The sequence below is a fragment of the Zootoca vivipara genome, chromosome Z1 (genome assembly GCF_965207765.1).
Source record: "Zootoca vivipara chromosome Z1, rZooViv2.hap1.1, whole genome shotgun sequence".
Classification (NCBI taxonomy): domain Eukaryota; kingdom Metazoa; phylum Chordata; class Lepidosauria; order Squamata; family Lacertidae; genus Zootoca; species Zootoca vivipara.
Genome location: NC_142583.1, coordinates 68008934 through 68033133, shown reverse-complemented (window position 1 = coordinate 68033133; position 24200 = coordinate 68008934). Strand labels below are relative to the sequence as shown.

At 44.8% G+C, this 24200-nt stretch overlaps 1 protein-coding gene across 4 annotated transcripts in view; it reads left to right on the top strand.

The window, feature by feature from the left end:
• CTNNA2 (catenin alpha 2) overlaps positions 1-6466 on the top strand; it is a 512597-nt gene extending 506131 nt beyond the window's left edge. For 3 of the 4 annotated variants that reach the window (XM_088660663.1, XM_035103044.3, XM_035103047.3), the window contains one exon: positions 5216-5645. In XM_088660663.1, the coding sequence (XP_088516789.1) occupies positions 5216-5503 (288 nt within the window). In that variant the 3' untranslated portion in view covers positions 5504-5645. Of the gene's footprint in view, positions 1-5215 lie in introns of all 4 variants that reach the window. The other variant, XM_035103046.3, reaches the window with a different exon arrangement.
• Positions 6467-24200: the final 17734 nt, after the last annotated feature.

Sequence of the window (24200 nt, the reverse complement as noted above, 5' to 3'; positions counted from 1 at the left end):
TTCGTCTTTGGTTCCATCATGAAGGAAAGGCAGGATAGAAAATGTAAGTCCGGGGAATAGTAATGATGGCTGCCCAACTCCACTTGGTACTTTATTATTATTATTATTATTATTATTATTATTATTATTATTATTATTACACCAGCTGAGACCCTAGCTGCCCATGCACTGTCTTGCCAGTGCTGCATGCCCTGGTTATCTCCCGCTTGGACTACTGCAATGCACTCTGTGTGGTACTACTTTTGAAGGTGACTTGAAAACTACAACTATTTCAGAATGAGGCAGCCAGACTGGTGACTGGGAGTGCCCGCCGAGACCCCTAAATGATCTGCACTGGCTCCCATTATGTTTCCAAGCACAATTCAAATGCTGGTGCTGACCTTTAAAGTCCTAAACTGTCTCAGCCCTGGATAAATGAAGGAGCGTCTCCACCCCCATCATCCACCCAAGGCCCTGAGCTCCAGCTCCGAGGGCCTTCTGGTGGTTCCCTCACTGCGAGAAGTGAGTTTATAGGGAACCAGGCACATGGCCTTCTTGGCAGTGGCTCCCGCTTTGTGGAACGCCCTCCCATCAGATGTCAAGGAAATAAACAACTATCTGACTTTTAGAAGACATCTGAAGGCAGCCCTGTTCAGGCAAGTCTTAAATGTTTAATGTTTCACTGTGTTGATGTTTTAGTTTGTTGGAAGCTGCACACAGCCAGATGGGCAGGGTGTATATATATATATGTGTGTATATATATATATATATATATATATATATATATATATATATATTATTATTATTATCATCGTCAACATCAGAGGCACCGTGCACCTGAATATCAGCCATAGGGGAACAATTTCAGGAAACAGCCTGCTTGTAGTCTTCATAAAAGCATCTGATTGGGCACTGTGGGAAACAGGACACGACATCAAATATGCCATTAGCCTGGCCCAGCAAGGCTGTGTGAAGTGGGATCACAGCCTGGGCATTCCATGTGGGTCCTTATCTCACATTGCCCAAACACATCAATAACTATACTACATGGGATGTTAGTCATGCTGGCCACATGACCCGGAAAGCTATCTGCGGACAAATGCCGGCTCCCTTGGTCTGAAGTGAGATGAGCGCCACATTTTCATAGTCAAGTTTGACTGGACTTAACAGTCTAGGGGTCCTTTACCCTTTTTTACCTTCATATAAATTTCCATTTCAAGGTGAAAGGTCTTCATGGAAGATCCTTAGCGTTATGTATTGGTTTAATTTGTGTACATGAGTTTATCAACTAGTCCTGTAACTACCTTTCCCGCTCCAGGGCGATTCAAATGGGTGTGGTGACAGTTGCTATTGGTTAACTTGTTAGCACAATTTGGATCCTCACTCTGATAGGGTCCCGCCAAAATCTAAATGTATCCTTTCCCCAGCCCCTGCTCCTGAGAGTATAAAAGGAGCTCACCCTTTCCCTCCAGTTAGTCAAGATTCCTACTGCAATAAAGAAGATTGTTCTTGTTATACTTGACTCCTAGCATTTCCTTGCTAGTATGCTGACTCACTACTCAGAGCTGACTTCACGAAGAGCTGAAATCGCACTCACGACATAACACTTAGCATATGCATATTGCCTTTGTTCAGTCTAGGCCAGGCATCCCCAAACATCTGGAGGGCCGAAGTTTGGGGATGCCTGGTCTAGGCTTTTCATGGCCCACCCTACAGGATTTCTTTTGCACCAGCCCTCTTTGACCCCTGTTATCCCCTCCACAAGGCAAACATTCTTTAGCAGGAGGGCTAGGTAGAGTCAGGGATTGGGCGAGGGCTCCCAGTTTGACACATGCCTAGCTTGAAGCCCTATTCAAGGTCTCCTATCATGTCTGTTTCTTTTTAATATACCATCATTTTGAGACCACTCCTTGCTTGGCTGTCAAGTGAAGCCAGTTGCCTTCAGCAAATGTACCAGGCCTCAGAAGAATGTTTAAAGGCACAAGTCTTGCTACCCGTCTGCTCTCTCTCTCTCTGCTCTGACACCCAGCGCTTGTTGCGAACGAGCCATTCAACAGCCTGCAATGTTTGATGGCAGATCTCAGTGGTAATTTAAAATATCCTAATTTAATAGCGTATGATCGGCTATTTGCCAACAAACACGCAAGTTGCGTCGTAAATCACGCCGCGGAATGGTACAAGACCATTATACCGGGCGATACATCACAGCTCTCTGTTGAGTTGGCATGTTGTTGCCATTATAATGTTACTATCCATCTTAAAACTTGTTTTTCTTTCCGAAAGGGAAAGATGGAAAATAAGCGTCTGTTTGTGTGGGAAGGGGGGTGTTCTTGAATCTGGAGATTAAAAATTAATTACCAATCTGAGGGATGCATGACGATGAATCATTTTAACCAATTAATTTAAAGTCCTCATAATTGTTGGTACTGTAGGTAGGTTAGTTTTTCTCTTTCTCTGCCCCCCTCAATATATCTATATAGCTGTGAGGAACTCTGAAACTATATGGACTTTTAAAAAATGTTCTTATAGCTTGGCAGCAGGCCTTTACAGCAGGAATGTGGGAAACCAAAGTCCAGGGGCCAAATGAAACCCTCCAGACCTATGTAAATGGCCCTCGGGACTCTGCCCAGGCATTGAGCCATGCCTTGAGCCACCCAACTTTACACCCTCCCTGAAGTTTTTTGACTGCCTGGCAGTGGCGTATCGCGTGTTACCAGTGCCCGGGGAGACGTGGAGGGGATGGGGTGGGAGGGAGGGAAATGAACAGAGTATACATGTGCGTTCAACTGCCTAACAGCATCTGTGTCACCCAGGAGATCACAGCTGCAGAGGTAAGAAAAGAAGTGTTGTTCCATTGTCTGGAAAAGTCACTTCTTGGAGAAGCCATTTTCAATAGAGCCCAGCAACAAAAGCGTGCAGCTAGCTGTATTGAGGCAGCACCAGGTGTTGAAATTTTGCACCCACCCCTTGCAAGCACCCCTGTTGTACCCCCCCACACTACAGCACTGCTGCCTGAGATGTGTCCTTCAACTCTGAGAATAGAATAGAATAGAATAGAATAGTAATTTATTCGCCAAGTACTTACATACTTGGAATTTGCTTTGGCTAATTTTACAATGTAAACGTACTTTATACAAAATATCTGTTAAATATCTGTGCGAGGATCGGAGATCCCTGTACCCTTCAAACAGCTACAGGTTTTCAGAGTGGTTAAACAATTTGTCTTCCCAGGGAACTCTAGGAATTGTATCTTTGTGGGGGAAATAGGGTCCTCCCAACTGTTCTCAGCAGCCTTAACGTAACTACAATGCCCAAGAGTCTTTGGCGGAAGAAGCCATGACCGTTCAGAGTAAAATGATACTGTATTCAGTGCATAGGGCCTTTGGCAGTTCTGCTCACCCGCATGATGTGCAGGAGGGAGCAGCAAATTATTTGGCCTGTGAACAGAACTGCCGATCATGTGGCAAAGTCAAGAATCTGAAGATATGGGGAACCAGAGCTAACTGGTATTGCCACCTCTAGTTTGGTCAGAGCTACCTCAAGACCTTCCATGTGCATATTTGCTAAGGACGTGGGTGGCACTGTGGGTTAAACCACTGAGCCCAGGGCTTGCCGATCAGAAGGTCGGCGGTTCGAATCCCCACGATGGGGTGAGCTCCTGTTGCTTCTACAGTGAGAAGATAAACGGCATTTCTGTTTGCTGCTCTGGTTCGCCAGAAGCGGCTTTGTCATGCTGCCCACATGACCTGGAAGCTGTACGCAGGCTCCCTCAGCCAATAACGCGAGATGAACACCGCAACCCCAGAGTCGGTCATGACTGGACCTAATGGTCAGGGGTCCCTTTACCTTTACCTCACCTTTACCATGTGCATATTTGCTAAGTTTGCATCCTGCATAAGTGTGCACAGTTAGGTTGTGACTTGAACCTCCTGTTTCAATTGCCGTTTTAAATGTTGCAAGTGCTTTACTGCATATTTTTAATGTGGGTGTTTATTTTTTGATAAATTGCATAATGTGTATTTTAATTATGTGTGGTTATATTTTTTCACGACTGGTTTTATACCTGGAAACTGCTTAGAAGCTATCTTGGCAATTCAGTGGTATATAAATGTAATCCTCATCACCTCAACCGGGTGGGATATTTTCTGGTTTTAATGCAAATATGTCCGGGTGGGTGGGTGTGTCAATAAGTCATTTTGTAAATTGCTTTGAATTGCGCCCCACCCCAAAAAAGAGTGACTAATAAATTTAGTAAAATGAAATCCCCATCAATTTGGAGGGCAGCCCCTTCAAACATTTTATGGGGGGGTGGCAAAATAACCTCAGCACCCAGGAGTTGACTCCTATGCTGCTTACTGCTGAATCCAAACAAATGTCACTCAGGTTTTCTGTAGATTGACATTTGTTCTGATTCAGCAGTAGAATCATAAAATCACAGTGTTGGAGTGGAGCTTGAGGATCATCTATTCCAGGAATATGCAACTGTCCCTTATGGGGGTCAAACCAACTGAGCAGTGAGTTTTCCTGGGGAAAGTAGCAGGTCAAAATTAAAACTTATTGGAACAATCATGGGACAAATCACAACCACATCCTTTCAGCCAGTGATTTTAGGGTTGCTGGGAACAATACTTTTCAAGCATCAAACGTTTGAGTAGATTAAATTCCTCCTGAAAGTCCATAATGAGGGAGACAGACACATCTCACTAGTGGGCGATCTTCTGAGAAGTGTTGTTACATGCATTTGCCAGAATTGTGTCTGACTGCTCTAACATTACACATTTTAGCCATAAATGTTGTGAGTTGGGAATAGCATCTTAATATTCCAGGTTAGTAACAGTCTCGGCGTTGCATCAGCACGTGGTTTACTTTTTGCTTTAGAGCAAGCAAGATCAGGTTTTTGGTGGGCACATGCAAAACTCTTCTTTACTGATCCAATTAACCTGGGAGAACTTCCACTCTCTTGCTCTGAATTGAAAATCACTAATGTATAATGAAATCATCAATCCATTGGCAATGGTGCATAAAAAAGTTGGGAAACATCCATTATTCACGCTGTGTGAAGGCAGCTCCATGTGTATGGCAGATTGGCATATATCAGTCTATATGTCTTTTATACAGAGGTTATTATTGCACAATAGCCTTTTCAGCAAGACAACCAGCTCCGCTCCGTGAGCATTACGTTCCTCCAACCCAGGCTGGCAATAATCCTCCTGTTGCTTCCTTTCCTTTTCCCTAGCTCGACAGTGCCACCTCCCTCATCCAAGCAGCTAAAAACCTGATGAATGCCGTGGTCCTTACTGTGAAAGCTTCCTATGTGGCTTCGACCAAATATCAGAAGGTCTATGGCACGGCCGCCGTCAACTCGCCTGTTGTGTCTTGGAAGATGAAGGCGCCGGAAAAGAAACCTCTAGTCAAGAGAGAAAAGCCGGAGGAATATCAGACAAGAGTGAGGAGAGGTTCTCAGAAGAAACACATTTCTCCGGTACAGGCTCTAAGTGAATTTAAAGCGATGGATTCCTTCTAATTCACTAGGCTTCAACCTTTGAGGGGTTTTCTATTTCCTTCCTTGTTTCTTTTTGTATGCGTACCTGCCAACTTGTATTCATCTGGCATGGGGGAGAAAAGAATAATGAAGCAGTTTCAATGTGCATGCAGTCCAAGACTCTATTAAAGTCATTAAACAGTCCGCAGTTTCCCTTTCAAAAAGACACATGGCGATTCTTAAGTTAAATAGAGGTCCATCATGCTGACCTTTGTATTTCCCCCAAGAGCATAAAATAATGATGATGATAATAATAATAATCGGCTCCCCTCCCAAAAAAATATTGTATTGTAAGAACCGTGGTGGGGGAATGGGAGACAGTCAACTCTGAAGGGTGGAAAGCAAATCCTTAATGCATGCAAGAAACATTAGGTTGGCAGGTATATTTATAGGTGGGAATCCTGGAAATGGTAGACCATAAAACCTGTATTGCTTTTGTTACAGTGTAATCATGTAACTAGCCAATATGCTTGGATGTGTGGCCCGAGTAATGAGACGATTTTAACTTTGAGTCATCTTCATTATGATATGTGGATTTTTAACCAAGATGATTTTTTAAAAATTAACAATTCCTTTAACTCTCATTTTCTTTCCTTTTTTTGTTTCTAGTAGTGTTAATGATGATTCTGTTTCAACGATGATGACTTGAACAAAGTTATTCTCTTTTTTAATTGTTTTCTTTTTGCCAACTGGATTCTTTTTTTCTGGTGGAGTTCGAAGCACAACTTGGTGGTTGACATTGCCTTTTGTATTATTATTATTATATTATTATTATTAATATTATTATTATTAGAAATAGAAGAACCGGTGATGGAATGTGTAGAGACATGGAAACTGACACGTGTGAGAATTTAGAGGCAAATGTGTAGGTGTAGCTCTGGATTACAAGGTATCTGATATACCGTGGTAACCGCTAACTCTCAATAAACTTATTTAACCTTGGAATTTGAAGTACGGCTCATAATGTTCAACTTTTCTGCTGTTTAACTTTAAAATATCCTCTCATCCCAACCCCATTCTCTGATATTGTGCTTAAATTTGGCAGCTGGGCTGTCAAATCATTTTATATTGACATGTCAGTTGGAGTCTTGGAAGACAAGAAGGAAATTGCTCCCTCTCCTCCTCCTTATGCTCTTGCCTAACCCTTGGCTCTCCCATCTGAGTGTGAAAATCTGTGCCAATACAGTGAACAAGATCTCAATTCTGTGCAAATGTGCTTCTGCAATGCCCATGCAGATCTAGGAGTCACAGAAGTTGGCATTTGTACTTTTCAAGGCTAAGGAACCAACTGCTAAGATCACTATGTTAAGGGATGGTGGAATCTGGGGTTCCTTACTATGTAGGTTGAAGAAACACAACACAATTCTACAGCTGAATCTACAGGTGAAACTCAGAAAATTAGGATATCGTCGAAAAGTGCATTTATTTCAGTAATGCAACTTAAAAGGTGAAACCAATATATGAGATAGATGCATGGCACACAAAGCGAGATATGTCAAGCCTTTATTTGTTGTAATTGTAATTATTTGTCGTTAGGCGGGTCAATTATAAATGGAATGTAATTATTGAAATGCAATAGCGATGTTTATTTTTGTATTATTGTAACTATTAGTTTCATTTCTGTGGAATTTCCAAAAGAAAGCATTTGTAAAAAAAATAATAAAAAAAATAATAAGTTGCATTACTGAAATAAATGCACTTTTCAACGATATTCTAATTTTCCAAGTTTTACCTGTAAGTGGGTCTGACTACCTAGATGGGAGATGATGTAGGAACCCTACCTAAGGTGTTCTGAGCTTGTTTGTGGACATGTGGGGTATCAATGCATCATTGGAAATCAGTATGCTTTTGATGGAGGCAGTTTGCCTCTGAGGACCAATTGCACTCAGGTCTTCCCTATGGGCAGCCCATAGATAACCACTCAACCACTGTGAGAATAGGATGCTGGACTAGATGGGCCTTTGATCCTATTCCATTCTTAAATGTAGATCACTCTAAAATGTCTCCATCAATATTGCACCTACAGTGCAAATAACAAAAAAGTAAGGATCAAAATGCTATTGATGCTCAGCTGGGTGGAGATCTGACAATGCCCCAAGAACATCTTTCACAGCTTATGACAATGTCCGTCTCCTTGACAGATGACATGCCTAATATTCCATTTCAGTGTGTGTTTAAAATTATTGCTGAGTATCTGTAGGAAAGAAATAGACACCCATCACAAATACATGTCCCAGTGACAAAAATCATTGTCAGATGTGATAACTTCAGCAGGTCCACAATAGGATTCTGCAATTGGTACTGTAAGGGGGAAGGCTTATAGGGAACAGCCCCCCCCCAATCAGGTCGAGTTCCTCGCAGAGTAGTAAGTCCAAGCAGCGGATCAGATTACAGGAGTCAGGAAGCAGAGGGGGAGAGAGAAGGCTCTGGCAGCATCGGACAGCCTCTCCTCCGAGTGGAGGGGGAGAAAGGTGGGGAGGAAGGGACCGGAGAACAGTCAGAAGGACAGCCCTTCCCCCCAACGCCTGAATTGAGACGTGCGGCTCCCAAGCTGTTGTGTTGGGCGCGAAACAGAAAGAAACCATTGCGAGGTTCTGACACAGACTAAGCAGACATGATTTGCAGACACTTCACACTGTAAATAATATGCACAATAAAAACATCTTAAAGACAAGCAGATGTAGAGAGTCGTTACTCAAGAGTAGCCACAAGAACCCCTTACAGGTACATAGACACCCAACAGTGCCTTGTGCTGGCTAAGCACATTTGGATTGGGTTTTCCTTCTCTGCTGATATTTTTGGACGTTTCCTTGGATATGTTTTAATGTTGCAGCAATTGTTTTCCAAATTGCTTTCATGATTGTGATTCATTTTGTTGTTTCTTATGCTGTTCATCACTTTGAGTGTCACTGTGGCAGAGAATGGGGGACAGAATATTTTTTTAAAAAAGGGGGCGGGGACTTCAGACGAAGACTAAAGCTGAACTACTTTCACCTTAGAGAGTCACACAGTCCAAATAGTTAGATTTGATGCACTGGGTGGCTTCTGCACCTACTGAAGTTGATGACTAAAGTAGACCCCAAAACTGATGGTAGAGCAACATTGTCCTCCATACATATTACATGTATGGTGACACGGTGGGTAGGATCTAGACTTAAGTGAGTTGAGTTTAGGTCCCATTGAAATGAATGAGGCAAGTTAATCATGACTTATGTCCAACTGATTTCACTGGGAACTACAGTCAGCTAATTTAGTCTGGAACCACTCCCAGCATTTATAAGCATTTTGCTTATAAAGCAAAGGTACAAAGGTAAGGGGCATATTAGCATTCATGCAACCCAGTACGTACCCCCTAATACCCCCAAAATATTTCCAAAAGGTGAAGAACCTTCCTCCAAGAGGCACACAGTTAGCATGGCTTCATTGGGGGGTAGCAACCTCCATTTTCATCAAAACGTTTGAAGAACCCGGCAGCCCAGCATCTTGTTTCTGACAGAGGCCTGTAAGATGCTTCTGAGAAGCACCCAAGCAGGGGCATGAATGCAAAAGCAGTTCCCCTTTTTGTATGCAACTTTGGAGCAAAATTACTTTTCTATGTTCAATATGGAAGCTCACATCAAATTGCCAGTTAGGTAGACTTTATTCAGTAATGCACTACCAACCAGAGTCCAAAAGGTAGTGCATATATAGCACATATAGGGATTATACATCATCTTAGTTTTTCCATCCTCTAGTCAACCACCTTCTGCCACCCCAGCATCTCACCATCTCTTCTTTTAACAACAGTCCTTGGAGACACTTATTCAACCATTTTTTTTTCTGCTAAATGTGCAGATCCCTCCTTGTACCTTATCAAGAGTTACTTTTCATTCTAGCATTCAGCTTTGGGCTCCTCCTAAATTGGTCCTTACAAGTTTTGTAGTCAGGTCATGCTCTTATGTAGCGATGCTGGCCTCAGCGATAATTTCTGCCTCACCATTTGGGAACTGGAACACAGAGTTATAACTGCCTCTGATATGCATTTGGCATGGTTAATGGCAAGCCCTCCACAAATTCATTTGACCTTTTAAAGCTGGGTATAGGGCAGTGATGGCCAAACTTGGCCCTCCAGCTGTTTTGGGATTACAACTCCCATCATCCCTAGCTAACAGAACCAGTGGTCAGGGATGATGGGAATTGTAGTCCCAAAACAGCTGGAGGGCCAAGTTTGGCCATCACTGGTATAGGGGAAGTGCTATTTCATGGGTTAAATGTGGTTTCTGGTATCACAGCCGAAAGTAATAGTACCACTGTATTCTGCTCTGGTCAGACCTCACCTGGAGTACTGTGTCCAGTTCTGGGCACCACAGTTCAAGGAGGATACTGACAAGCTGGAACGTGTCCAGAGGAGGGCAACCAAAATGGTCAAAGGCCTGGAAATGATGCCTTATGAGGAACGGCTTAGGGAGCTGGGTATGTTTAGCCTGGAGAAGAGAAGGTTAAGGGGTGATATGATAGCCATGTTCAAATATATCAAAGGATGTCATATAGAGGAGGGAGAAAGGTTGTTTTCTGCTGCTCCAGAGAAGCGGACACAGAGCAATGGATTCAAACTACAAGAAAGAAGATTCCACCTAAACATTAGGAAGAACTTCCTGACAGTAAGAGCTGTTCGACAGTGGAATTTGCTACCAAGGAGTGTGGTGGAGTCTCCTTCTTTGGAGGTCTTTAAGCAGAGGCTTGACAGGCATATGTCAAGAATGCTTTGGTGGTGTTTCCTGCTTGGCAGGGGGTTGGACTGGATGGCCCTTGTGGTCTCTTCCAACTCTATGATTCTAAATTCAAAGACTCCTTTGTCTCTCCTGGCTGTTGCATCATGGAGCAGATCGATGCCTCAAGACCTGAGCACTCTGGCAGCCAATCACAGTGGCAAAAGATGCAGCCTCCTTTCTCAGCTCCGATAACTGTTAAGGCCACCCTCTATGCACTGCTGGGATTTAGGGAATGCTGAGCCTCCTCCAGTCTTTGCAGACTTCTCCCTGGTAAGTGGCTGAGAAGATGTCACTCTTATGCCAAAACCATGGAGCTTGGTTGGGAAATATTCAAAGGTCAATCTAATCTCAGTCATCCCTGTTCTGTGCAATCTTACCATACCCTGAGAATTTTTTTTTTTAAGAAAACTTGGCTACGGGGTAAACAAAATCAGCACGTCTGAATAAATGATTGCCGCAAAAGTGACAGTAAGTCGGCAATCCGGCAAGTTTGCAAACTGAAGGCAATGAAGAACTACACACAGTAAAATAAAAAAAAATCCTTCAGTAGCACCTAAAAGACCAACTAAGTTTTTATTTTGGTATGAGCTTTCGTGTGCATGCACACTTCTTCAGATACCAGGGTGAATTTTTTTTATTTTACTTCGATCCAGACCAACACAGCTACCTACCTGTACACACAGTAAATTATTCAGTTCATCAAGAAAATTGTCTTTTCCGAGTGAGTTCTGCTTTAATGGGAAAATCTCTGTTCAGGAGCAGGGGGCGGCGGGATCTTTGCAATATATAACAGGCCATCCAATTAATGTAATGAAGGAATATGCACTGTAGAATTACACAAAAATAAGTCTCTGTAATCAAATACAGAGTTATATAAAAAATATGCTATAATCCACTTTTTTTAGTCCTCAGAAGATGCAAATGAGCCAGACTCCAGATCTGCTTTCTGTGCTTCATATTTCCCTACAGTTCATTAATTCTCAAAACCATGTCAGGCCATAATAAGCTGCATATGAACTCTGCTCTTACAATCTTAATTCCTTCGCAAGTACGTCAATGGGGTGCTACTGGTTTCGGCATAGCCATGTATCTCTTAATCATAAAGTCTTTGGGATGTTCCTAAATTGCCCCAAAATGTGATTTGCCCAAGAACTTCTGCCCTTTTCCCTTGGAGATTCAGCCACTGAAAGACAATCTTGTCATTTCATGAATGCAGACAACAGGCAAAAGGGTAAACTGCTTCCTTGGACCCCCAGCTCCAAAGATGCTGTTTGTGCCACTCCCCTTTTGGCAGGTTATTACATATTACAGAGTTTTGGAGTGGAAGAGCAGTGTTTCTTTTTGGCTGCCTTCCCTACATGAGATCCTGTTTCCAACAGGCTTTAAAAGTCCTGGCATGCATTCTCCATGATGTGGCTGTTTCTTTCAGTTGGCTGGATGTGTGGCAGAACGCATTGGACAGGCCTTATTGACTGCCTGTCAGATGTGGCCATTCCTTCTGATCTCGGTGTGTCGATCATCTCTTACAAAGAGTCCCCTGATCTTTCGCCTTTATAAATGGAAAATGATCTCTTTTATTGCAACGGTCATACGTTGGCACAGGCAAGTTTATATATGTATTAATTTGCAATATACACCACCAAAATTAAGAAGAAAATACTGTGGCATAAAATCAGCAGTTACATTAGATCAATCAAACAGATGCAAAAGAAAAAAAACATCACGAATCCATAGATCAGGTTGTTGTTGTTGTTTAGTCGTTTAGTCGTGTCCGACTCTTCGTGACCCCATGATCAGGTTAATGCACCAATATAGCAGAATCCTCTCTCAAGAAAAAACTTGGTGTACCGGTAGTTTTTCAAGCCTGCAGTTCTCTGGTTTGACATTATGTCTGGCAAGGAGGAAAAAAACAGGCATTGGTTTTGAAATGCCTTTGATACAGATTTTTTCAGGGCTGCCCCCCCCCACTTTCTGCAGATTTCAGTCTAATATGAACAGTAAATATGTAGGGTGAATGAATGCATTGGGACAGGGGGGGTAAGAGCCCCCTTTCCCAAGTCTCCACAATTAAAAATACTATCACCATCATTTTATGTGTATGCCGTTTCTCCATGGTCAAAACCATGCTCAAAGAGGCTTACAACATGAAAAGAGTTACGCAATTACAAACATAACAAAAAGTGAAACTCCTCAGAAAGTACACAGCCAAACTGAACAATTTCCACATAAATCATGAGATCTAAAAATAAAGATACCCAAGATTAAAAACAACAAACCCCCAACAACCTCCCTTAAAACAGTACCCCAGCCCCATCTATAAATAGTAGTAGTAGTAGTAATAAATTTTTATTTATACCCTGCCCTTCCCGGTTCAAAAACCCAGGCTCAGGGCAGCTAACAACAAATTTAAAACATCTAAATTTAAAATCTAGGTATTCTATGATTCTCCTTCAGCTAATCATTCACTGCAATTCAGTTTGTCCGTGTTTGTCTTAGCCTGCTGAGTGCCACCTTAATGCGACTGGCGAAAAGGATTGCAGATGTTTAAGGCTAAAGATTGTGCTTGAGTGCTTGGCTTAATTAGCGGCAATTTAAAACCAAAGGAAAGAGCAATGCTGTAGTGGATCAGAGGTGAGCAATTTAACAGTAGCGTGGGAAGTGTGCTGGGTAATTCACTGCAAAAGGCACCAACACACAGGTGTTCCTTACTGTGCCCTTACTGACAGGCTGGTCTGGGCCAGAAATGGAGAAATCCCCACCAACCCAACCTGCTCGCAAGATGGTCCATTAACCTCTTCAAACCTAGAAGTTATCTTATTTGCAAGGATATCCTGAATTGCTAAGCTATCCTTTAGTACTGACTTTGCCCTGAGAAGTTAATTCACTGCAATGAACTTCAATTATTGTTAAGTTAAAGCAAGGCGTGGGGGGCCCTTTTCAGCTTCAGGGCCACATTCCTTCCTAGGCAGGCTTCTGGGGGGCCACATGCCAGGGATGGATGGGGCAAGAGGCAAGAGTGGGCAGAGGAGCAAATGTCAAGTCTTCTCCGCAGGTGTACAAATATTTGCACATGCAATCAAATATACATTCCTTCATGCCATCCAACCAAGCAAGAAGAAACATCCAAGGAGGGTGCAAAGCAGGGCAAGTGAGATGGTGACCTGGGGAAATGGGGTGTGGCTGGGGAAACTGAGGCAACTGTGTGAGCCTTCAACACAGCCATTAGGAGCAGGAACAGGAACAATTTTATTGGCCAAGTACCAACATACTTGGAATTTTGCTTCGGCTACATTGCAATGTAAACGTACCTTATACAAACACTGTTCCATTCACAACACAATAGCATAGTAAAGGAACTCCACCCATAACTGGCCTCCCCTTCTGCTACACAACTACAAATTTAACAATAAGGGGGAGGAACTGTTCCTGTGCCTAGCCGTTTTTGTGTATAGAGTCCTGCAGCGACGTCCAGATGGAAGTACCGTGTTTCTCATATTTTAAGTCATCCCTACAAAATAAGCCATGGCAGGATTTTCCTGAGTTGAAGAAATATAAGACATACCCCAAAAATAAGCCGTAGTGGTGGGAGCAGGTCTGGATGGCGCCATGGAAGAGGAAGATGCCTGTAAGCGCCCGGAATCGGCTGCTGCTGCCCCTCCAAAATGTCCAGCAGCATGTACCGTGCCAAGCGCTGACCCGGCAAGAGCTGCAGCGCGCGCTGCTCCGAGCCCCGACCCGGCGGCGAGACCCGGCAAGAGCCTCAGCGCGCGCCGCGTGGAGCCCCGACCCGGCGGGACCCAGCAGCGTGCCCTGCTGAAGCGCCGACAACGCGCGCAGCAGCCGCCAGTTCCGGGCGCCGAGCCGCGACAGGAAGAGGAGGGACGCAGCGGGACGCAGCTACAACGACAAAAAACACCCGGCCGAGCCTTCATTGGCCGCCGCGGCTGCCACTCACTGGTCCCTCCTCTTCCTGTCGCGCGCGCTGCAGGTCCCCGCCGGTCTCGCTGCTGGGTTGGCGCTTGGCGCTGGCGCTGTGGGACGCAGCAAGAGCCGCAGCGCGCGCTGCTCCGAGCCGGGATCCGGCAAGAGCCTCAGCGCGCGCCGCGTGAAGACCCGACCCGGCGGGACCCAGCAGCGTGCCCTGCTGAAGCGCCGACAACGCGCCCAGCAGCGCAGCAGCAGCCAGTTCCGGGCGCCGGACAGGGGAGGTACCATACTGTATTTTTTTAAAAAAATAATAAGACACCCCCCGAAAATAAGCCATAGGCTTATTTTCTTGAGAAAAAAAAGATTATAAGACATGACTTATAATATGAGAAACACGGTAAGTCAAACAGATGATGACCGGGATGCAAAGGATCTGCGACAATTTGCTCTGCTCTCTTCCTAGCTTGGATAGCATAAAGTGACTCCATTGAAGGCAAACTATTAGAAGGTCTGGCGAACCCAGAGACTGAAAAGTGCCTGAAAAATAACATGGCCAGATCACCGGTTTCTAGGCAAGACTGGGGTAGCCAACCTGGGGTCCTGTGGGTGCTCTGAAGTACAGCTCATGTGTTCCCTCTGTTTGACTTGCTTCGCCAACCGAGTTTGCGCAGTGACTGGGGCGATGGAATAAAAAGTTGCCTGCAATATCTTTGCTTCCTTTTTATTTTTAAATAATAATCAAACAGCTCCAACTCAACACCACTCTACACCAGCCAGTACAATACAAAGCATTTGGTCAACTTAAATACAGTTTTCAAAATAATCAATTACCCTATCCCATCACTGCATTCGGTGCAGCAGGTAAACACCCCCCTGCTAATTAGTTAAACTGTTAAGATATTACAGGTGTGTTGAGCTCACATATGTGCTGCCATGCAGGTTATAATTACAAACACACACCTCTGAGTAGCACCATAGACTACATCAATATAAAGAAAACCCAACACCTTCACCATTGGGGATGCAGGCTGGGCTCAGATGGACTCTGTCAAGGTTACTGGGGTATCTCACCCTCACAGGAGGCTCACCTGGTGCTTTCATTACTTAGCTTTAGACACCAGGCGAAAACAGATCTTTTCAGCCAGGAGTTTGGCTGATTAACATTCTACATAGCTGCCAAGTTTTCCCTTTTCTCGCGAGGAAGCCTATTCAGCATAAGGAAATTTCCCTTAAAAAAGGGAGAACTTGGCAGCTATGCATTCTATGGCCTTTTAAATGTGTTAGAAGCAGTGGCGGAGCATACGCCTGCACTGCCCAGGGTGGGGACTCTCCCGAGGGGGGGCATAGCACAGAGGGTGCCCTCCCAGACAAGGGATAGCTGCTCAGGTGCCCGGAGCAGCATGTGCACCCTGCAGCCGGGGTTGAGCAAGCTGCCCATGGCAGACATGCAGTACACCACACGCCTGCAACTCCCAAGCCTCCCCCAAGCTGTCAAAATGACAGGGGAAGGGGCGAATGCCGCTGGCAAAGTGGCACAGCTCCCCATCCCCACTCTGACGGCTCGGGGTAAGGTTGGGAGTCACGGGTGGGCGGCACACCGAATGTCATCCCCCTCTGGGAGGGCACTCAGGGAGGACACTCAGGGCGGTCTGCCCCCCTTCCTACACCCCCTTCCTACACCCCCCCCCACAAATATCTTATTGATTTCAATCAACAGCCAACAATCCCACCTGCCCACAGCAGAAGAACCAAATGTCTATTGATTTCAATTAAATTTTGAGTCACTTCAGTTTTTAAACAAAAGTATCATTCCACAAGCTGCTATGTGTCCCCAGAGGTCTATAACCATGTCCTATTAATATCGCATACAGGCATATAATAAAACAATGGCAGGTTAGAATCGTAGAATTGTGGAGTTGGAAGGGGCCACAAGGGTCCTCTAGTCCAACCCGCTGCAATGCAGGAATCTCTTGCCCTGAGATTAAGAATCTCATACTCTCCTAATCACCCCAAAGCACTTCCAAAAATATTTTGCCTTGGTTTGGAGAAGCACACGAATCTATCCAAAGTGGCCCACTTCAGGTTTTGCCCAAATCTGATTAACACCTTTGGGATTGCCTTTGTCAGAATCCTAAGCAAAAGAGGGCACCCCAGTGCTCCAAAGGCTGCAGGACTCTTTCCAGAATTGGCTTCAGTTCCCTTAAGCCTTTGACATGTTGCGTGTAATTGCTGCTGTCTTGGTGTGTCTTGTTTTGAAAAGGAAAAAGAAAAAGTAACTGATCATTAAAAGAAAATTCAAGCCACCACTCTTCTCCCCGCAACCTCCCCGATGACAGGACAAATAATTAAACTGAAGAAATAACAATCTGTATCCTAGCAGTGCTGGCCTTGGAAGCCTCCAATAAAGGAAACAATTATTAGAAGATCACACATCATAGTTATTTTACTGAGATGACAAAACTAATGGTGTAAGCAGAGACCCTTTGCTCACGGCCACATCTTTCATTATCTTCTTTTTAGTTTTCCTTTGTCTCCTTAGATACATCCATCTCGGTCTTCCCCAAACCTCTTTTCCCCTCTTTCTTTTTCAGATGTGTCCTAACCCTTTATTGGGTTTGAAATGACAGTGCTGCAAATGCAATCGCCAAGAGGAAAGGATTTCTGGAGAAGCAAGAAAGTCAGGCAGCCTGGACCTCCACATTTGCCAGGTGGAGGGCTTGACTCGCCCGGTGTGAGAGTGTGTGTGTGTGTGTGTGTGTGTGTGTGTTTTAAGACTAGGTATGCAGCTGAAAACTTCAGGCTAGCATCTGGGGATCTGCCCTCCTTCACTCCCCTCTCCCAATTAACCTCCATCACCAGGCTTCAGCCCTATGACATCACCAGGGACCTCCCCCAGTGACATTACTGGGGCCACCCATAGGTCTCAGATTTGGACCCTGAAACCTGGCAACCCTAAGCTCAAGAGCTGGAAGAATAGTTATTAGTAATTACCAATAGTTACCACACAGACTCCAAAGATGTTCTCAGACACAACACCAGGGCTGGTGGCTCCGATACACCAGTTAGCTATGCTGCAGTCCTCTGCCCTTGGTAGTTCCAAGTTGTCAGCAATGATGGTTCTCCCAAAGCGCCTCTTGCCTTCACCTCCCCTCGGCGTCCAGTTTCACAGCAGATCCCCAGCGTGATCCATATGCTCCTCCACTGTTCAAGGGATGCTCTCCTTGCTTCCCTCCATCGTTTTTGCCTCTGCCATTCTCCAATGTCCCCTGCCATGTGACTCTCACCTCAAGGCTCAAGCTTCCTGAAAAGTTGTGGCAACTCACAACCTCTCCTTTTATATAGTCCTTAGCTGCTGGGCAGAGATTCACTGCCGAGGTCTTGGCTTCAGTGGTTCTAGGTGCTGGTCTGGCTCTTCATTGGCTGTTGTGGTGAGTCATAGAATCATAGAGCTGGAAGGGAGCACAAGGGTCATCTAGTCCAACCCCCTGCAATGCAGGAATCTGTTTTCCCAACGTGGGGTTCAATGACCCTTAGAGTAAGAGTCTCATGTTCTACTGACTGATGAATCCCAGCAGATCATGTGCTTTCAATCACGCACTTTTTCTTCCTGGCCACCCCAGCTCTTCTGCCCCCTAATTCTCCTCCTGGCTCTTGGAAACTGTGGAGGCTAAGAGTCATGTTCTTCCAGGATCCTACCCCCCTCTGTGCTGCAGGGCTGTGTGATCTCTTCTTCCCTGTGTCACTGGTGTTCACGGCTGTCTTCCTGCTCTCCCATTGGCTCCTTGTCTACCAGGTCCTCTGATGCCTCCCTGTGCTGCTGGGGTGCTGAGGTCTCCTGACCCATGTCCTGAGGACACCAAGCAGCCGCTGACATGCTCCTCTGGGTTAGTCTCACCCTGCCAGTCTTACCCCATCACCACCACCACTCCATGACAGGGTCTAGTATGAAAAGGCTTGCTATTTTCCCTTTTTGAAGCACACCCCCCCTAATCCCCCAAGTACCACCTGTACTTCCGAGAACATTTTGCAAATTCGCCTTACCTGCACATAGAATATGCTTTTAAAGTTTGTCTTCGGGGATGTTAACTAAAATGGTGATGCTCTGAGCAGGTTCGTTCCATGCTGCTCCTTTGTGAACTTTAAAGGTTTTGTTAGAAAATAATTAGAAAACGGAGGGCATGGAAGCAACATTCTGGAGAAATCATTCAAACCGACGTGGAAATGCTGCCGAGCCTGTCTGGTCCCTCTTCGGTGGACCAAGAAGGGATCCTACCTCTTTCTCACTTCATCTGCCTTCCTTTGTGGGGGGAAAGAAAGGAAGAAATGCCTTTGTTTAAGAGACGAGCCTCGTTAAATTTAATTGCTTCCCTTGTGGATTAGATGGTGAAGGTGTGATTTCTAGATGAAAGGTGGTTGTGTCTTGAAGATGCCACAGCAAAAAGGGCAGGTGCTGGAAACAGGCCTTTGTTACCTTTCTTCTTCTAAGAGCGGAGGGAGGAATCAAATGTTTGCAAAATGGCGTTTGGAGGCCACAAAATTCTGCAACACAACCTACCTCTTTAAATGCACGAAGGTTGCATATGGTGGGTAACCTTTGGTCAATGGTGAGGGCGACATAGACAGGATCTAAGAAGCCACAAAAAATTAGGGTTGCTGGTCACACATCAACAATGGCTTCTGATGCAGAAGCATTTGTAGCTGGGTGAGGTCAGGAGGAGCCAATGGGCAACTGGGGGCAGAACCATGCTTGGAAAACATTGCTTCCTCCTCTTCCTTCACTCCGCAGCCTTGAGGAGCACCAAGGGGGCACCAATGCACAGACTTGCAGGCAGCTGTTATGAATGTCAGCTGGTATAATGATGTAGCTTCTAGGTATTTTCTAATGGTCTCTCTCTCTCTCTCTCTCTCTCTCTCTCTCTCTCTCTCTCTCTCTCTCTCTCTCTCTCTCTCTCTCAAATTAAGGGCTGTTCCCTCCCCATTCATATCAACTGGATACCAGGTTTTCTGCCTTCGATTGCCACTAGGATTCTCTGTTGCTAATTACATTTGATTGGCCTTTTGTTAGAAAAACCATTCATGCATCGTTTGGCATTCCTGCAGCAGCCTTTACAAATCGCAGGCCCTCGTTAGACGAGCTGGCGCAGAAACGTAACTTAAGTCCCACTTATTCTATACGCGTGGAATGGGTCAGCATTTAAAAGTGCCCTCTCTTGGGCCTAAATGGCGTATAATTATATTGTCACATTGGCCTTGGAGCTATAAATTAAATTAGATGATAATGTGCTGACATCATGTTTGTGCACATTTATTCTGCTACCAGGTGAGAACCTGACCCAGCTTGGGAACACTGTTGCTGTGTATAACTCCCTGCTCCCCATGTGCTGTCAAATAGTTTCTTTTCACTGAGACAAAGAAACTCACCATCATGTTTAACATTCCACTGTTGTCCAATGACATTTTGCATTCCGTTCTTAAGTTGAGAATAGAGTAGTTGCTTTGGAAGACGATCATCAGGCATCCGAACAACAGGACCAGTCCAACAAAGTTGATGTTGAAGAATCATTGCTTCAACACTGGTGATATTTGCTTCTTCCAGTACACTGGCATTAGTTCGCCTGTCTTCCCAAGTGATGTGTAAAAATTTTCAGAGACACCTTTGATGGAATCTTTTGAGGAGTTGGAGATGGCTTTTGTAATTGGTCCACATTTCAGAAGCATACAGTAAGGTTGGTAGTACAAAGCTTCGTAGACAAGCGTTTTGGTTTCCCTACAAATGTCCCTTGTAAACTGTAGTATACAGTGAGTCTGGTTGGCATTACCATGGAGAGCATCCGTTTGTGCCAAATACTGAACCATGTTTAATGCAAACAAGGAAAAGGAGGAAAGATGGATGCATGCCAGGAAGGAGAAGGCGTGCAGGCTCCCAGAAATGTACCAGTTTGGAAATGGTGGTTTGCAAGAGGGTGGAGGATTGCATCTGTGCCAGAATATGAAGGCAGCCAATTTATGCAGTCAAGTTATAGTACTTTCAGGCAAGAAACCATGTAAGGCAGCTTCCTATGGCCACTAACCCTGATGACTATGTTCTGCATTTACTGTCAGAAGCAGCGATGCTTCTGAATACCAGTTGCTGGAAGCCACAGGAGGGGAAAGGGCTCTTGTGCTCGAATCCTACTTGCAGGCTTCCCCCAGGCATCTAGTTAGCCACTGTGAGAACAGGATGCTGGACTAAATGGACCCTGGCCTAACCCAGTAGGAATGTTCTTACGGTTCTACGGGTTACATGTAAGAACTGGTTGAAAAATAAGCCTGAGTGTCACGTATGTCTTGCAAGCACTGGGAAATTGTGCCTGAAGGCCAATTTCAAATCAAAGGGGTTTGGGAGAAGGGGGGGGTGGAATACTGCTGGCGAACCATTCAGTCTTTCCAAGGGCTTGAAACCCCCAGGAACCGTGTTTACTTGATGGGGCCTACCCATGACTCCTAAATAATAGGGTCTTTTTGAGCAAAGCTCCTGGAAACCTGAGGGTAGGTGTTGTTGTGTTGTGTCAATAATTGAGAGCTCAGAGAGTTATGTGCGAGGGGAAAGAGCAGCATGACGAGGGTCCGTCCTTTCAGTCATTGCTATGGCAGGGGAGGCTGCTATTCTTCAAGCGCTCAAAGCATTTTATGTTATTTCTTTCCCCCCTTTTAAAGAGGCCACTTCTATTGCTGGAAGCCTGGATGTGCTTTTGCAGCTCTTGATTGCACAGACAAAAAGCAAACAACTGGCTGGCTCGAGACAAGTATCCTTGTCCAAAGCTCCACATGGCAATAGCCTGGGTTGCCTGCTTCCAGGGGTCATTTTGTTTGCAGCTCTCTAGGGTGGGCACAGGGGTGTCATCTTAAGTTTGCCTTAGGATGAGAATCACCAACCTGGTGCTCGTGGTGAAATGGGTCAAGATAATTGTTTTCATCCAAATGTACTTGCAATTGTTGTGCCCTCTCAATTGTTGCTGTTTTTGGCATCTGTCTGTCTTGGGCAACAATGGAGCATGCCTTTGGGCGAGGGAAGTCAAATTATTGGAAGGTTGCAGTGTCTGTTGTAGCTGTAGAGACCCATACGGGAGAGACATGTTTTGTTGCAGTGGGGGCAGATGAAGGTGTTTGGTTGTGCTGCTGTAGATTCTGCTCTCTGCACTCCTCCCAGCGGCCATTCCTCCTCTAGTCACTGTTATGCATACACGACTTGACCACCTGTCTCCAGGCACTGTGGTCTGCCAATGGGCCTGGTGCCTTAAGCCAGCTCTCTGCAGAGCAGGTCCTTGGGGATCCTCTCAATCACTTTCAATAAAAACAGGTTATTTGCAACCAGGGCGTAGTTACTGCAAATCAATGAAGTCTAGGGTGGGCCTTTTCAGGAGTGGTCAGATCACTGCCTCTTTGAGGATGGCTGGGACCACTCCCTCCTGCAAGAGTGCATTGACCATGCATGGTTGGGGTGACGAAATGAAATGCAGAAAGGTGATTATAACAGGCAACCGTTCCTACAATGCGAAGAAAGGATGCAGTTTAGAGGAAAGATGAGTAAAAGGTGATGTGATAGAGGCTTCTAAAACATAGAGAAATGGTTTCCTCCCTCTCTCATGTATTTGAACTTGTGGACATCCAAAGAAGCTGAATGAAGGAAGATTCAGGACAAATAAAAGAAAGTCTTTCGAACAGCACATTGTTAACTTATGGAACTCACTCCCACAGGAGGCAATGACGGCCATCAATCTAGATGGCTGTAAAAGCAAATTAAATCAATTCAGAGAGGAGAGGCTATTAGCCATGATGGCTGTGCTCTGCCTTCACAGTTTGAGGCAGCAATGCTTCTGAATACCAGTTGTTAGAAACCACACGAAGGGAGAGAGTGGCTGGTTTCCCACAAGCATCTGGTTGGCCACTGTGGAAACAGGATGCAGGACTAGATGGGTCATTGGCCTGATCCAGCAGGTTTTTGGCAAGTGCTTACTATTCACGCACAAAAAAACCTAATAACATGGATGGTAGGCATGCTGTTTTTGAGAGTCTACAAATGTTATGTTTGAACCAGCGACCATCTCTCCTGCCTCCTCCTTTTTACTACCCTTAGAAAACAAATTGAACATCATCCCACTTGTTTTTCCTTTTATTGATGTTCTTGAAATAACTGTAATATGAAGGAGGTTAGCCACAGGGGTATTTTTCCTTTTTGGTGTGTGTGTGTGTGTTTAAGCCAGTGAGTTGATGTCACTGAACTGCACTTTAAGATGAATGACTTATAATCCCCAACAGCCTCTCTCTCCATCCCCCTTTTAAATAGACACTAGGGGTGTTGCTTACCTCATCAATAAATCAACTGGAGATAAGCTGATAAGAATCAAGAGTCCATATTACAGACATGGATGGAAACTGTCGAAAAGTATTATTGTGGCTGTAACAAACCAAGCCGTGTGAGGAATGGACAAAGGAGTTGGGTCTGTTTAGCCTGGAGGGGAGAAGAATGATAGCCATCTCCAAACAGTAAGGCTGCATATACACCATACATTTTAAGCACATTTTAAGCGCATGAACCACCACCCCCCCAAAAATTCTGGAAATTGGACTTCATCCCTCAAAGAGCTACAATTCCCAACACACTTACAAATAGTTACCAGGAAGTGCGTATAGGCTAAGAATATGTAGAAAGCACAATAAGTTGAATCGGAAGTCAAAAGTGTGTGTGAAGTTAGAAGATTTGTTGTTAGTGTGTGTGTAGTTGTTATTGATGTACTGTTCTTTTTTTCTTTTCTTTTTTTGGTCTGTGCTGTTTTAAGTAAACTGTTTTGCAATACTTTTTTTAAAAAAAATAAAATAAAAATACTTTAGTTCTTTGAGTTCTTTGTGAGAAGTAGTGTGCTTTAAATATGCCTTAAATGTGTGTGTGTGAAAGCAATGGATCACAGCCACATCCAAGGATCACAGGGTGGTGTTCTCTCTCCCTCTCCCTCTCCCTCTCCCTCTCCCTCTCCCTCCCTCTCTCTCTCTCTCTCTCTCTCTCTCTCTCTCTCTCTCTCTCTGATAGATTTTCTTAACAAACAAAAATACTGCCCACCCACCCAGCTCAAAAGGCCATTGATTGTTTAATTAGCCAAGGCCTGGGAGAAGAAGAATGTTTTTGCCTTGAGCTTAAAGATATGTAACGAAGGCACCAGGTGAGCCTCCCTGGGGAGATCATTCCACAAGTAGGGAGCCACCACAGAAAAGGCCCTGTTCTCAAGTTGCTGTGCGCCCCCCCGCCCCACTTCTCGTGAAGGAGAAACATGAAGAAGGGCCTCAGATGATGTTTGCAGGATCCAGGTCAGTTCATATGCGGAGAGGTGTCCCTTGAGGTATTGCAGTCCTGAGCCATTTAAGGCTTTATAGGTCCAAGCCAGCATTTAGAATTGGGCCTAGAAACTGCCATATTTACTCAAGTCTAATGTGCCATAGATTCTAATGTGCACCTCAATTTCCAGAACCTTGAAACCAAAAAAAGTATTTGCTGGCGAATGTAAATATACCTTTGAATCTAATGCATACCTTGATTTTCGCAACGTAATTTGACCAAAAAAGGTGAGCATTAGATTTGAGTAAATACGGTAATTGGCATCCTTTGCAGTCAGGCCAGGATTGGCATTATATGTTCAAACCATTATATGCCCTGTGGAGAACCTGGCCACTGAATCCTGCACTAGCTGAAGTTTCCAAACCGTCCTGAGAGGCAGCCCCACGTACAATGCTCTGCGGTGATCTAACCTAGAGGTAAGTACATTCAGTGGGCATTTAAAGCACATAGCTTCCCCCAAGAAAACCTGGGGACTGTAATTGGGAATTCTGTTGGGAATTATAGCTGAGAGAGAGAGAATCTACAGTTCCTGGGGTAATTGTTTGCGGGGGTGGGGAACCACATGCTTTTATATGTGCTCTGGGGGTGCTTTAAATAGATGGTGCAGATGTGAGCATAAAAAGAAGAGGAA